Below are 15277 nucleotides of genomic sequence, written 5' to 3' on the forward strand. Positions count from 1 at the left end.
ATTGGAAGGCCCGAGTCGACGTCAAGACGAGGAGGAGAAGGAAGGAGATTTGATTTTTTTTTTTACAAGCAGGGCGCGAGGCGCTGCCTGCGACGCTGCTTCGCCAGTTTTTTTAATGTGCGGCGCCGTGGGAACGGCCACGGGAGGTGGCGGGAGCGGAGCACCCCCCACCCACTGGCACCCGGGGCGGACCACCCCCCCCCCCTTGGTACGCCACTGATGCTCTCATAATGATTCTAAATTGTATCTCCCTATGTCGGGCACTAGTCACTTTATATGCAATCTCCTTCAGAAACCGGGCTATATCTCCAGTTCTAATTTCCACCCTCAAATCCGCAGACCACCTCCGAGCCACAGCCTCATAGCTACGATGCGGGGAAAGCATACTTAACTGTTTATACAGTATCGACACCGAGGTCTGTTCCCTACCCTGAGGCAGAAATAAGTTCACCAATAAATCATATATCCCTCTATCGCATCTGTCTCTATGTAATTGCTTAATATAACTATGTTTAATTCTTTATTTATCATTTTTAAATTACAAGCCTTCATGATGCTTGAAAAGGAAAATCAGATATAAATAAAACAAAATTACAGAAAATATTTTAGTTCCAGAAACATAATTATGCATCCTATATTAGACCACAAATTGGAGGGGAGAAGAGCCGTTTTCACATGGGAGATCTATATGCAACAAAAACTAAAGAAATGCTTAACAGTTTTATCCACTTATAATTATTCGATTTCTCCATAAGGTCAATACTGCTACTATCCAACAGGCTTCATGACAGTTTTTTCAATTCTATAAATTGCTTCAAATGAACAGGATTAAAGAAAACATATTTTACACCCAAATATTTTATATTGCATTTACATGGGAAACTTAAATTAAAAGTAGCCCCCAGCGCCAAGGTAGCTGGTCTCAATGCTAGAAAATCTTTTCTTTTGATTTGTGTAGATTTAGTAACATCTGGGAAAACCCAGATCTTTTGTCCATAAAATGGAAGTTGTAAGTTCCTTAAAGCTAGTTTCCTAACCAGTTCCAAATCCTGCTGGAATACAAATGAGACCAACAATGTTTGCCTATTTGTTATTGAAGACAAGGATGTTTCCAACAGGTCTGAGACATTGAGATCTCCTTGAGGCTGTTGAGGAATTTGTGAAGATCCACTTGGTTTTTTTGTGGGTAGGTAATATATTTTATTGAGAGGAGGAATATTCTCAGAGGTAAATTTTAAATTTTCCGTCAAATATCTCTTAAATATGTCCAAGGGGGAATACACCTCAGTACAAGGAAAGTTTAACAATCGAAGATTTAATCTTCGGTTGTAGTTTTCAAAGTATTCCAACCTATTATATATCTGTGTATTGTCCTGAATCAATTTCGATGTTACCTCTTTCATTTTGACAGTATCAGCTTCTAAAAGATTTACTTTCTCAGTCAACTCGTTACTCATAGTTGTAAATGCAGTTTTTAAATTCTGTAAATTTTCAGATAAATTGTCAATCTTGCCTGTTGAAGTCTTCACAGAGTTGTCCAAATGCTGGAGCACGTCCCATATTGCCTCCAGCGTAACCTTTGCAGTTGGATCCTTAGATGTTTGGGGCTTCCCTTGCAGGGGCTCAAGGCCCTTCAACTCCATTGTAGTGGGAGATCCAGGAAGAACTCCAATTTGCTGACCCAGTGGCAGATTCGTTTCCCCGACTTCCGAGGTCGACAATCCACCCGCAAATTCGAGTACCACCGGCTGCAAAGGCGGGAGTTGCGTCGGGGGAGACAACGATGTGTCAATTCCCTGGATCTCGGCGCCTCCCTGCGTCGAAAGATCAGCGGGACCTCCTGACGCTGTTAAAGTGGATTGCCGCGTAAGGAACTGCTCCATGGACTGCTGGCCGGGTGTTGAAGTTAGGGAGGGCTGGGTCCACACCCTTACGATCCCTTTTCTCTTGCTATGAGGCATAACAGCCAGAGATTTTAAGGAAAAATTCTTTCGGGGAAATTTTAGCAAGAGAAATTATAAATTCCAGCAGTGATGGGCTACTCACTGACGCGAGCAGTTGGTACCGCCGCCATCTTGCTCCGCCCCCTCCTCATTTTGCTTAATATAACTATGTAACTGATAATAGTCATACCATGTCACATTCTCTACTCCCCGGGCCTTTAAAAATGGAACACAGTTCTTTAATGAATGAGCCTTGACAAAAAGACCCGACACGGGCCGTGTTTCGGTGACTAGCACCTGCGTCAGGGGTCACAGTGATGATGTGGAAAACTTGGGGAATAACTCGAATATATTCCTCTATAATATATTATTCCTTACCCCACGTCTCATATAGTAAAAGCTACAAAGCACCAAGGCACTTTCACTTTCTGTATCCAAACGGATTACATAATGCAACTCTGTACTCCACACCATATGCTCTTCAGTTTCTAATATCCAATCCGCTAGGTGTTGAGCCAAACAAGCCCAATTATATTGTTTAATATCAGGCAACCCAAAGCCCCCCTCTATCCTTCTCCCATATATATATTCCAATTTAACTTTGGCCTTCTTCCCACCCCAACAAAACCAGGACACCATTCCCCTAAGTTTCTTTAGATCTTTGGTCTGTAATAAAATCGGCAGTTGTCTTAGGACATATAGCCATTTCGGGAAAAGCATCATTGCGAACAAGCCGACTCTTCCACTCAATGTTAAGGGTAGCCCCTCCCATATTGCTATCTGATGTCTCGTATAATGTAGTAACTCATCAACATTCCGTCTATATAATCTTCTCAAATCCCCGGTTAGCGTTATGCCCAGGTATTTAAACTCCTTATCCGCCCACCGCAGTGGAAACTTTCCCTTCCATTGCTCCCTCACTGTGTTGTTAGTGGGCAATCCCTCAGATTTTTGGATATTCAATCTAAAACCCGAGAAGGCTCCATATTCTTAAAAAACTTCCATTAACACCGGCAGCGACCTCTCCGGCCTCGCCAGATGAACCAAGATATCGTCGGCAAAGGCCGATATTTTAAATTCTCTGGTTCCCAGTTTTATTCCTTCAATCTCCCAGAATTTCCCGAATCAATGGATTCAAAGTAATAGCGAAGAGTAATGGGGATAGAGGACATCCCTGTCTAGTTCCTCGATTAATTAGGAAACTTCGAGAGTACGCTCCATTTACCAACACTCTCGCCGCCGGGTTCTTGTATAATATGGAAATCGCTTGTGTAAAATATCCCTCAAATCCATACGCCCTCAGTGATGCGAAAAGGAACTCCCACTCAACCCTATCGAACGCCTTTTCGGCGTTGAAGCTGATCAAGAGGGAGTCCCCTCCCTCCCTGCGTACCCTGTCCATTGTAGCCAAGATCAACCTAATATTTTCCCACTCTGTCTCCCCTGCACAAGCTCCACCTGAGGGGACACCACTATTCTCGGCAACACTTTCGCCAGTCTAGATGCTAATATCTTGGCCAATAATTTAGCCTCATAGCTAATGAGTGAAATTGGTCTATATGAACCTGGTAAGGTCGGATCCCTCTCAGGTTTCAAAAACACCATGACATGTATACCCTGGAGGAAAGGAGGAACAGGGGTGATATGATACAGACGTTCAAATATTTGAAAGGTATTAATCCACAAACGAACCTTTTCTGGAGATGGGAAGGCGGTAGAACGAGAGGGCATGAAATGAGATTGAAGGGGGGCAGACTCAAGAAGAATGTCAGGAAGTATTTTTTCACGGAGAGGGTGGTGGATGCTTGGAATGCCCTCCCGCGGGAGGTGGTGGAGATGAAAACAGTAACGGAATTCAAACATGCGTGGGATAAACATAAAGGAATCCTGTGCAGAAGGAATGGATCCTCAGGAGCTTAGCCTAGAATGGGTGGCAGAGCTGGTGGTTGGGAGGTGGGGCTAGTGCTGGGCAGACTTATACGGTCTGTGCCGGGGCTGGTGGTTGGGAGGCGGGGCTAGTGCTGGGCAGACTTATACGGTCTGTGCCGGAGCTGGTGGTTGGGAGGTGGGACTAGTGCTGGGCAGACTTATACGGTCTGTGCCGGGGCCGGTGGTTTGGCGGCGGGGATAGTGCTGGGCAGACTTATACGGTCTGTGCCAGAGCTGGTGGTGGGAGGCGGGGTTGGTGGTTGGGAGGCGGGGATAGGGCTGGACAGACTTATACGGTCTGTGCCGGGGCTGGTGGTTGGGAGGCGGGGCTAGTGCTGGGCAGACTTATACGGTCTGTGCCGGGGCTGGTGGTTGGGAGGCGGGACTAGTGCTGGGCAGACTTATACGGTCTGTGCTGGGGCCGGTGGTTGGGCAGCGGGGATAGTGCTGGGCAGACTTATATGGTCTGTGCCAGAGCCGGTGGTGGGAGGCAGGGATAGTGATGGGCAGACTTATACGGTCTGTGCCAGAACTGGTGGTGGGAGGCGGGGTTGGTGGTTGGGAGGCGGGGATAGGGCTGGACAGACTTATACGGTCTGTACCCTGAAGAGGACAGTACAAATAAAGTAGCACATATGAATTTATCTTCTTGGGCAGATTGGATGGACCGTGCAGGTCTTTTTCTGCCTTCATCTACTATGTTACTATGTTTATCCGCTAGTCGCAAGGATTTCGGAAGCTCCCCCAATTCAACTGACCTATTAAAGGCATTAGCTAGAGCGTCTCCTTTGTCCTGCATTAAGATTTTATTCAATTCAGCCCTAAATCCATCTGGCCCTGCAGCCTTATGCAATGCACTTCCTCTGATTTCTCTAAGGACCTCTTCCACTTCTATCGGCTTGTTTAACTCTCTCCGCTGTTGCTCCGAGATCTTCGGCTTAGTGAAATTCTCAAGATACGTATCTGGGTCTAAGTCATCGATATCATTCTTAGCATATAACCTAGCATAATAGTCCTAAAATACGTCCTGTATCTCTGCATCAGTATGAACCAACCCCCTCCCCCCCCGATCGCGTCTGAACTGTCAGCACTCTCCGCTGACCCCTGGCTCTCCTCACCAATCGCACCATCATCTTCCCGGGCTGATTGCCAAACCTATACAATTGATATCTATTATATTCGGCAGATTTATTTGCTCTCTGATGCAACAACTCATTAAGGGACGCTTGCGTGGCTAATAATTGCTCTTGGACATGGTCTGCGGAATGTTGCCCTTAAGACCTCCTCAAGTGTACTAATTGTTCCCCCAATCTGATAATCGCGCGATCTCTCCGTTTCTTCTTCCTAGCGCTATACGCTATTATCTCTCCCCTTAACACAGCCTTCCCAGCTTCCCAGTATAGTATCGGGGTATTTACATGAGTTGCATTATGTAATGTATATTCTTCCCATTTCCCCCTAATATACGTCCAGAATTCTGGATCATAGTACAGGTCCATGGGAAATATCCACCTAAACTGTCTACTCTGTGGATTCTGATCTCGAAATTTGATATATATAGCCACATGATCTGATATAATCGTAGGGTCAATATTGGCCTCCGATATATCTGCAAAACTCTCTTCATCTATCAGCAGGTAGTCAATTCTCGATTGTGTGTGATGGGCTCTAGAGTAGTGTGTATAGTCTTTGGTGTTTGGATGTAGTACCCTCCACACATCGACCACTCCCAATGCTCCACATAACAGTTTTATAACTTTATCCACCCCCACTGCCGCTCCCGCTACAGTGTGTGATCTATCCATAGTTGAATCCGCTACCACGTTGAAGTCCCCCCCAATTATCTTCTGCTTGATGTTAAAGTGCTGTATCTTACTGATAAGAGTATGGTAAAATTGTTTACAGTACACATTAGGGGCGTAGACATTACCTATGAGCCATGAACTGCCATTCACCTTTACCTGTGCCAGGATATATCTCCCTTCGGTAGCAACACATAGCTGCCCAACTTCCACCTGGAGAGATTTATGGAATAATATCACAACCCCCGCTTTTTTCCCCACCGCCTGGGCGTCTATTATGGTGCCCACCCACCAGGTTCTAAGCTTCTCATGCTCCTGAGTTGATAAATGTGTCTCTTGGAGGAGTGCTATATCAGCCCTTTTCTTTTTAAGACTGTGAAGTATTTTCTTTCGTTTAATAGGGGAGGATATGCCCCCCACGTTCCAGGAGTATACTTTAAGACCCATTAGTCAGCATCAGCTCGTACGTGCAGCGACAGATATACTTCATCTATAGGCAAGCAGGCATGGTGTCCCAGCTGCACCATCCCTACTATTCTTTCCCACATCCACTCAGCATTCCACTCACTCACATACCCCCTCTTACTCCTTAATGCTAGTCGATATCCTGTTGCCCAATCCCTGTATTCCCCCCACCCCTCCAAATACTCCCCCCTCCCAACTCCCATTCCACTATCCCTCCCCCCTTTCCCCCTCCTGTTCCAAGAACTAGTCACGAAATAACACCTGCACTCACCCTGCAACATACCTCTTACCCGCCCACTCCCATTCCCATTCCCCAGCATCTTAGCCATACACAACCTTATCTATCACATCTCCTATACCAGTTTTTATTCGTCTCCCTCTCGGAAGACTGGAAGAAGCTTCTGAAGGTCCGTTCTGTATATATCACCATCTCTGCGAAATCGATAGTCTGCATGCTCCCAACGACCATTCCAGGCCCGGGAAACCAGCTGGAAACCATTCATATCAACCACTCGATCAGCATCTGATTCCAATTTTGTCATATAATCTACTATCAAGCCCAGGAGGCACTCTTATAAACATTCTCAGTTCGTGTCCAATCAATCAATCACATCTCAAACAGCTAATTGTTCAAACCTTGGGAGTCTCAAATCAACTCCCATTATCAGACTCTCCACTTTGAAGCCAGTTCAGTGAAATCCAGTAGTCTGAATCTAATCTCTGTAAGATTCTGTGATCTTCTACTTCTTAATTGAGGAAATGGTTCAGTCCCATGTTGTTGAATGTATTCTTTAGCTGCCTCCACCTTATCAAAGAATTTGGTTACTCCATTAATAGTAAGTTGCAGCTTTGCAGGGTAGAGGAGCGCACATTTTATTTTCTTGTTGAATAAATCCATACAGTGGGGGAAATAAGTATTTGATCCCTTGCTGATTTTGTAAGTTTGCCCACTGACAAAGACATGAGCAGCCCATAATTGAAGGGTAGGTTATTGGTAACAGTGAGAGATAGCACATCACAAATTAAATCCGGAAAATCACATTGTGGAAAGTATATGAATTTATTTGCATTCTGCAGAGGGAAGTATTTAATCCCTCTGGCAAACAAGACCTAATACTTGGTGGCAAAACCCTTGTTGGCAAGCACAGCGGTCAGACGTCTTCTGTAGTTGATGATGAGGTTTGCACACATGTCAGGAGGAATTTTGGTCCACTCCTCTTTGCAGATCATCTCTAAATCATTAAGAGTTCTGGGCTGTCGCTTGGCAACTCGCAGCTTCAGCTCCCTCCATAAGTTTTCAATGGGATTAAGGTCTGGTGACTGGCTAGGCCACTCCATGACCCTAATGTGCTTCTTCCTGAGCCACTCCTTTGTTGCCTTGGCTGTATGTTTTGGGTCATTGTCGTGCTGGAAGACCCAGCCACGACCCATTTTTAAGGCCCTGGCGGAGGGAAGGAGGTTGTCACTCAGAATTGTACGGTACATGGCCCCATCCATTCTCCCATTGATGCGGTGAAGTAGTCCTGTGCCCTTAGCAGAGAAACACCCCCAAAACATAACATTTCCACCTCCATGCTTGACAGTGGGGACGGTGTTCTTTGGGTCATAGGCAGCATTTCTCTTCCTCCAAACACGGCGAGTTGAGTTCATGCCAAAGAGCTCAATTTTTGTCTCATCTGACCACAGCACCTTCTCCCAATCACTCTCGGCATCATCCAGGTGTTCACTGGCAAACTTCAGACGGGCCGTCACATGTGCCTTCCGGAGCAGGGGGACCTTGCGGGCACTGCAGGATTGCAATCCGTTATGTCGTAATGTGTTACCAATGGTTTTCGTGGTGACAGTGGTCCCAGCTGCCTTGAGATCATTGACAAGTTCCCCCCTTGTAGTTGTAGGCTGATTTCTAACCTTCCTCATGATCAAGGATACCCCACGAGGTGAGATTTTGCGTGGAACCCCAGATCTTTGTCGATTGACAGTCATTTTGTACTTCTTCCATTTTCTTACTATGGCACCAACAGTTGTCTCCTTCTCGCCCAGCGTCTTACTGATGGTTTTGTAGCCCATTCCAGCCTTGTGCAGGTGTATGATCTTGTCCCTGACATCCTTAGACAGCTCCTTGCTCTTGGCCATTTTGTAGAGGTTAGAGTCTGACTGATTCACTGAGTCTGTGGACAGGTGTCTTTCATACAGGTGACCATTGCCGACAGCTGTCTGTCATGCAGGTAACGAGTTGATTTGGAGCATCTACCTGGTCTGTAGGGGCCAGATCTCTTACTGGTTGGTGGGGGATCAAATACTTATTTCCCTCTGCAGAATGCAAATAAATTCATATACTTTCCACAATGTGATTTTCCGGATTTAATTTGTGATGTGCTATCTCTCACTGTTACCAATAACCTACCCTTCAATTATGGGCTGCTCATGTCTTTGTCAGTGGGCAAACTTACAAAATCAGCAAGGGATCAAATACTTATTTCCCCCACTGTACATAATGGCGCGAAGGACTTCCTCATCGTTTGTACCTGATGCGAATAATCTTGAAAACAAAGGATCTTTTTACCTTGATAGGTAAGGGTGCTGCCACCACGTATCGCATCCAAAATATATTGCTTATGTCGAAAATTAAGGCTTTTTAAAATAACCACTCTCGGCCTGGTCACTGGCTGTCGCAGAGGCCCCACCCGATGAGCCCGCTCCACGCAAAACCATTGTAGTTTATCCTCTATATGTAAAGTCTGTGGTAACCATTCTTCCAAGAAGGTAGGTAAATCTTTATCCAGCAGTGACTCAGGGAGTCCGACCAGACGCAGGTTATTTCACCTGCTCCGATTCTCCAAATCGTCAAGCTTTACCTCCAGGTCCTGCACGCGCTGCTCCAATTTCTTATTGATCTCCTTCTGTGCCCCTACGTTCTCCTTGATCTCCGAAACCCGCTGCAAGCCTTCATCTAGCTCCAAACTCATACTGTCAATGCGCTCGTGAGCCTCCTCCGTCCGATCAAAGAATTGCTGGAGTTTCTTATCCAGCGCTGCCTCCACTGCTGCTGTTACCTCGGCTGTGATCTCCGTCAGCCGTGCGGTTCCCACGGCAAGCTCCCCGAGATCGCGTTGGTCGGCCATCTGGTTATCGGCCGGTTTAGATTTGTCTCGCTCTCTCCAAACTGTTTTCGCTGCCATTCTGCTACTCGCCTCCGATTCTCCGAGCGCTTATCGGTTCCCCCACCTGATGCTTACAAGGCAGTGTCGTTTCTCACCTTGGGCTCGCCAAATTAGCAGATTTTTGGGCGAATGTGCGCGGAGCTTAGCTTACCAGCGTCAGCCCTGCACCATGGCGTCACGTGACCCTTCCGGCAGCCATTTTTAAAGCGCGAACCGGCAGCGGGGGAGAGTCAGCGCTGGCAGCGGGCAGGCAAGACTGCCTGCTTCGAAGAATTCGAAGGACCAGGAGTCGGTGAGGGACCAGATCCGGAGGGAGGGAGGAGAGAGGGAGGAGAGCCAGAGCCGGCTTGCACTTTTTAACAACCAGCTCGCAAGTTGGAAGAAAATTTAGCAACTGGCTTTTGCGAGCCGGTGTGAGCCAGCTCCAGCACACCACTGCATATGCAGCGCTGTACACCATACATGAAAAAAGACAGTCCCTGCTCAAAGAGCTCACAATCTAAGTACGACAGGCACACAGACAGAACAGCTAAGAGGTAAGGGAATTCAAGACGTGGCAATAAAAGGGATACAGGGCAAGTGAATAGTGGTTAGGAGTCAAAAACAGCGTTAAAGAGGTGGGCTTTTAGCCTGGATTTGAAAACGGTCAAAGACGGGGCTAGACTTACAGGCACGGGAAGTCTATTCCAGGCGTGAGGTGCAGCGAGATAAAAGGAACGGAGTCTTGAATTAGCAGTAGAGGAAAAGGGGACAGACGAGAGATTTATCCACAGAACGGAGTATGTTGAGGGTGTCTAGTTGAGGAACATTGGTGCAAAGAGATTCTATGTCAAGAGTGACCAAGAAGGTGTTGTTAGGTCACAGCTGAGTTCTTGAAGTAGTTGGATCATGTGGGAGGAGTCTCTGACATAGGATGGAATAAGAGGTATATACGTTTCTACAGTTCAACTTACCATTTCTTTTTAACAACTATTTTTTTGACCATGTGGTCCGTATCTGTATGTTACACATATGTTTCTTACTATCCCTCTCTTTTCAACACATACGTGGCTAATTATTGTATATTATACTTTGTTTATGATATGATGTTTGATCTTGACCACATTTGAATATCATTGTATGGAGTCCTGTGATATATTTTCATTCTATATGTTCTCTTACCCCTTTTGTATTTTTTTTTTAAATATTTTGTAATTTCTGAATTTGGATTTTTTTTTATGCTTATGTTTTATATCTCCTTTTTATAAATATGTTTTGTCTTTTTTAATAATACATTAACCTATTATATAAATACATATATATTTATATTTTATTAATGTATGACTGTCGTTTATAGACCCCTGACGTAGCCTTTTTGCCGAAACACAGTGCTGTGTTGGGTCCTGAAGAATAAAGATTGTTTTCCATCATATCCCTCATCCAGCTGTCTTTTTATGGAAGAGCTCTGCTGATCATATTACTCCTTACTTTGACCTTCTTTGATGTAGTGGTTGGTATACGGTCCTCCGCTTTTGCAGTGTTCCTCCAGTTCGAAGGGTGGACCATGACTAGTGGAGAACATTCAACTTCAGACACTACAAATTTCTCATGCGCATCTACATACATCCATCTCGGGCTGAAAAGATGGGTCCCCCCTGAGATGGGACTTGTCTTAAGTGTGGCAGAATGGACGTGACATATAAACATTGCATTTGGAATTGTCCTCTGATCAGTTGGTTCTGTTGTTCTTTGTGGCTCCATCTGAGCTGCATGCATGATTGTTCATGGGACACTACACCATCTCGCTGTCTTCTGGATTACATGGAAAATGTGGTAGAGGGCATGCAAATTAGAACTTTGTTCCTCCATAAAGCTATTCTAATTACAAAACATTGCCTCTTGTTACACTGAATTCAGAATATACCTCCAACAGTCACACATAGGTGGAACCAGATGCATGAACCTTTACTAATGGAGAGGCATACTGTGGAAACTAGAGGGCTTAGGGCTAAGAAATGATTTCTCGAGGTTGTGGACTCCCTATCTGAGTATGTTATCGATGAGAGTTCACTCTCACTTTTTGAATTCTGTGGAACTGTGATGGGTTATTTAATTTTGTGGGGAAGTCCTTATATGTAAATGTTCAAAGCAGTGGTGACCATTTGGGTAGGTGGGAAGAGGATAGGGGTGCTTAGTTGTTTATTTTTGGCTTGTGTATATGTTGTTTTATATAGGAGGGGGGACTTAGGGTTGCAGGTTGGGGGTTTGTTAATATTATTCTCACCTTGTTTGTTGCATTGTTTGCTTTGCTAGGTGTCCATAGTCTTGTATTGGTTTGCATTTTATTCTATGCTATGTTCGTGATTTAATAAAGATATTTCAACATAATAAAAAAATTGTTGGTGACATGCTCTGTTTAGATTTTAGAAATCTAGACTTAGACTGAGAAGTTTTATGAAAGTTTCAATGAGGCCAGTATTCAACCCATAGCAGTCAGAGTTTTTTGAAAGAGTTGACAGGCACAGTCAAAATTTAGGCCCGGATCAGGTACTGGCATTGAATATCCAGGTCTCTTTTGGGGTCCAAATTTTATACAGACACAACCAGTAATCAGTGCTGTACCTGCATAACGAACGGGGCATAATTAGGAATGCTTTTTGTGCAGTCCAATATGCCCAGTTAACTATATGGGCACTAGCACTGAATATCAGAAATGCCTGTATAACTTCTGGATCTACCCCTATACCATCCTGGCACTAACTGGAGAATGCCACAGCAGTCACAGCACATATTCAGCAGCATTATCCTGTTAAGTGCCACTGAATATCAGCTCCTGGGCTGGCCACCACAATTTAACTGAGCAGGAGCCTCTCCTGCCCAGTCAAATCACTTTGAATGTTGACTTGAATATTTTTAGCAATTATTTTCTGAGTTTATTTTTCATCTCCTTCTGTTTGTTTTGGCCATGCCAACTTCTGGAAGAAAAGTGTCTGTGGCTGAACCATGCAATGGTTGTCTGCAACTGGCTTCTAGTTTCCATGTGTAGGTGCTTCTGTAGTAAAAAGTAACCGCCCAAAGAGTTGCATCAGATACTTTATTCTGACTACTGAAATGTGCTATAACAAGCCAGTATAACTTTTGTGGTTTTTTTTTTACAGCAATATACCAGAAAACTACAAAGTATTGTTCCTGCAAGGTGGTGGGACAGGTCAGTTTAGTGCTGTCCCATTGAATCTTATCGGCTTAAAAGAGGAGCGATGTGCGGACTATGTAGTGACTGGAGCTTGGTCAGCCAAAGCAGCTAAAGAAGCAGAGAACTATGGCAAAGTGAACATCGTGCATCCCAAGCATGCAAGTTATACACGTAAGAATACTTGATAATATTAGTGTGAAGATAGAAGAAGTTGAAGCAGACACAATGGCGATATAAAGGAGTGCCCAACACGGCCGTGTTTCACCCATCAGGGCTGCTTCAGAGGCAATACACATACTGGTAAAACAAATACATTAATAATAGTTAGTATGCTAAATAATAATCATAAAATCTAAATCGTAAATGACATAATCTATATAAATAATTCCCACCTTCAACGTTCTGAAGCTCACTCCATGGCAGTGAAGCCCTGAGCCGTGAAGCCCTGAAGCCCTGTAGTGTTCGTAGGCTCTCAGTAACACTCATAGACCCCCCTCAGCCCCGCCCCACCAACACATAATTCGCAACTGCAACCTTCTGAAGCTGCCTCCGTCCAAGTGAAGCCCTGAAGCCCTGTAGTGTTCGTAACCTCACAGCCGCACTCAGCCCCGCCCCCTGCACAATACGTCAGTCAGCCACTCACAGTACCCCCCTCACTCCCGCTCCAGCCAACCCAACAGCACTCAACGAAAGCTGCCCACACCCCCCGCCACTGCCGACCCCCTCCTCCGCCACCACCATCAACTTTGCACCCCCCCCCCCCCCCGACGACGACCCGCCACCAACCCGCCATCGCTCCCCTCGGTGCATCAAACTCCCCCCCCCCCCCCCCGGGCACATCAACCCCCTCGCCACTCGCAGCTGCCACTGGTAACGCTGTCCGGCCGCCGCTGCTTCTCCTGTTGAGCAGCAGCGGCCACTATGAAAAGAAAAAAAGCAATAAATGTTTTTAAACCTCAAATGCAACACCGTAGACAGCCATCAGGCATTGGCTGTCGGCTCTGCAGCCGCTCCTCCTCTCGCCTCCACGTCACTGCCCCTGGAGTAAGACCCCGGAGGAGCGCACCGATGAGAGAGGCGAGAGGAGGAGCAGCTGCAGAGCCGACAGCCAATGCCTGATGGCTGTCTACGGTGCTGTATTTGATGTTTAAAAACATTTATTGCTTTTTTTCTTTTTGTAGCGGCTGCTGCTCCTCAACAGGAGAAGTAGCAGCGGCCGGACAGCGTTACCAGTGGCAGCTGCGGGTGGCGAAGGGGTTTGATGCGCCGGGGAGGGGAGGGGAGGGTCACTGGATATGGATGGCTGGAGGAGGGCAGGGGGGAGGGGAGGGTCGCTGCACATGGGTGGCTGCAGGGAGGACAGGGGGAGAGAAGGGTCGCTGGACATGGGTGGCTGGAGGGGGGGAGGAGGAGGGGAGGGTCGCTGGACATGGGTGGCTGCAGGGGGGCAGGGGGAGGGAGGGTCGCTGGACATGGGTGGCTGCAGGAGGGGCAGGGGGAGAGGAGGGTCGCTGGATATGCATGGCTGCAGGGGGCAGGGGAGAGGGAGGGGGTCCTGAGACCAGAGAGGTGGGGGTGGGGGCGGGGGCCCTGCGAGATGGGGGTGGGGCACACACTCACTCACTCACTGTCTCTCACATACACTCTCTCTGACACACTCTCTGTCTATCACACTGTATCTCTCTGTCACACACACACAGTCTCACACACATAGACACTCTGTCTCTCACACAAACACACACACACTCTGTCTCATTCTCTCTCTGACACACACACTCCATCTCTCACACACACTCTCTCTCAAACATACACACTCCGAGGAAAACCTTGCTAGCGCCCGTTTCATTTGTGTCAGAAACGGGCCTTTTTTACTAGTAAATCATAAAATATGAAACATATAAATAGACATAAATATGTGTTAGTATAATACATATTCATTATAAGATAAGTCATAAATGACATACTAGACCATAAAATGCAAATCATTTGAGTAAACATAAAACCTATGCTCAGATCAAATATATAGTACCTAAATGAGAACTTGTAAATATATAAAACCACAGAATCACATATAGTAAGAACATAAAAGTACTATACTTAATACCATCCACATCCAGATGTGTATAGAGAGCAGGCAAGGTACATTACCTACTCTTGTGGGTTAGACATTCAGTTCACCCAAGGTATTACTGTAATAATGAAAAAAGAAAAAATATCTGAGCTGTGCATAAACTTAACAGTAAAAAAAAGCACTCAGTACAAGTTAGGAAGTCCACTCAGTAAATAATATAAAGATCAAGGCAGCAAATGATAAAAGCAGCGCACTTACCAAGACTTCCTATCACCAGGGGCAGGGGGGTATCTGCTCCAGAATTAATGAATGTATGTGAAGAGAAACTCCCTTTAAAAGCTGCTGGGTCATATGACCTGCTCCAAGCACAATTACACATAGGGGTCCTTTTACTAAGGTGTGCTGAAACATGGCCTGTGCTGTTGTATACGTGTGCAGGTCCATTTTTCAGAGCGCCTGCAAAAAAGGTCTTTTTTTATTTTGGCCAAAAATGGACATGTGGCAAAATAAAAATTGGCATGGAGACCCATTTACTTAGTGGTAAGGTCTCACGCGTTAACCGAGCGGTAATCGTTTGCACGCATACAATGCCGATAACTGCACGGTTAGCTCGTGCGCTGGAAAATAAAATATATTTTCCGGTGTGTGTAGTGGACGTATGTAAAAAATGAAATTACCGCCCGGGCCACATGGTAGCTACAGTGGGGGAAATAAGTATTTGATCCCTTGCTGAT

The 15277-nt window shown here is 45.8% G+C and overlaps 1 protein-coding gene across 1 annotated transcript in view; it reads left to right on the forward strand.

The window, feature by feature from the left end:
- Nucleotides 1-15277, forward strand: part of PSAT1 (phosphoserine aminotransferase 1) — a 624187-nt gene that overhangs the window by 277941 nt on the left and 330969 nt on the right. The window contains exon 5 of the mRNA XM_030216432.1: nucleotides 12438-12643. Within this exon, the coding sequence (XP_030072292.1) occupies nucleotides 12438-12643 (206 nt within the window). The remainder of the gene's footprint in view (nucleotides 1-12437; nucleotides 12644-15277) is intronic.

This window comes from Microcaecilia unicolor, chromosome 10 (genome assembly GCF_901765095.1).
Source record: "Microcaecilia unicolor chromosome 10, aMicUni1.1, whole genome shotgun sequence".
Lineage (NCBI taxonomy): Eukaryota > Metazoa > Chordata > Amphibia > Gymnophiona > Siphonopidae > Microcaecilia > Microcaecilia unicolor.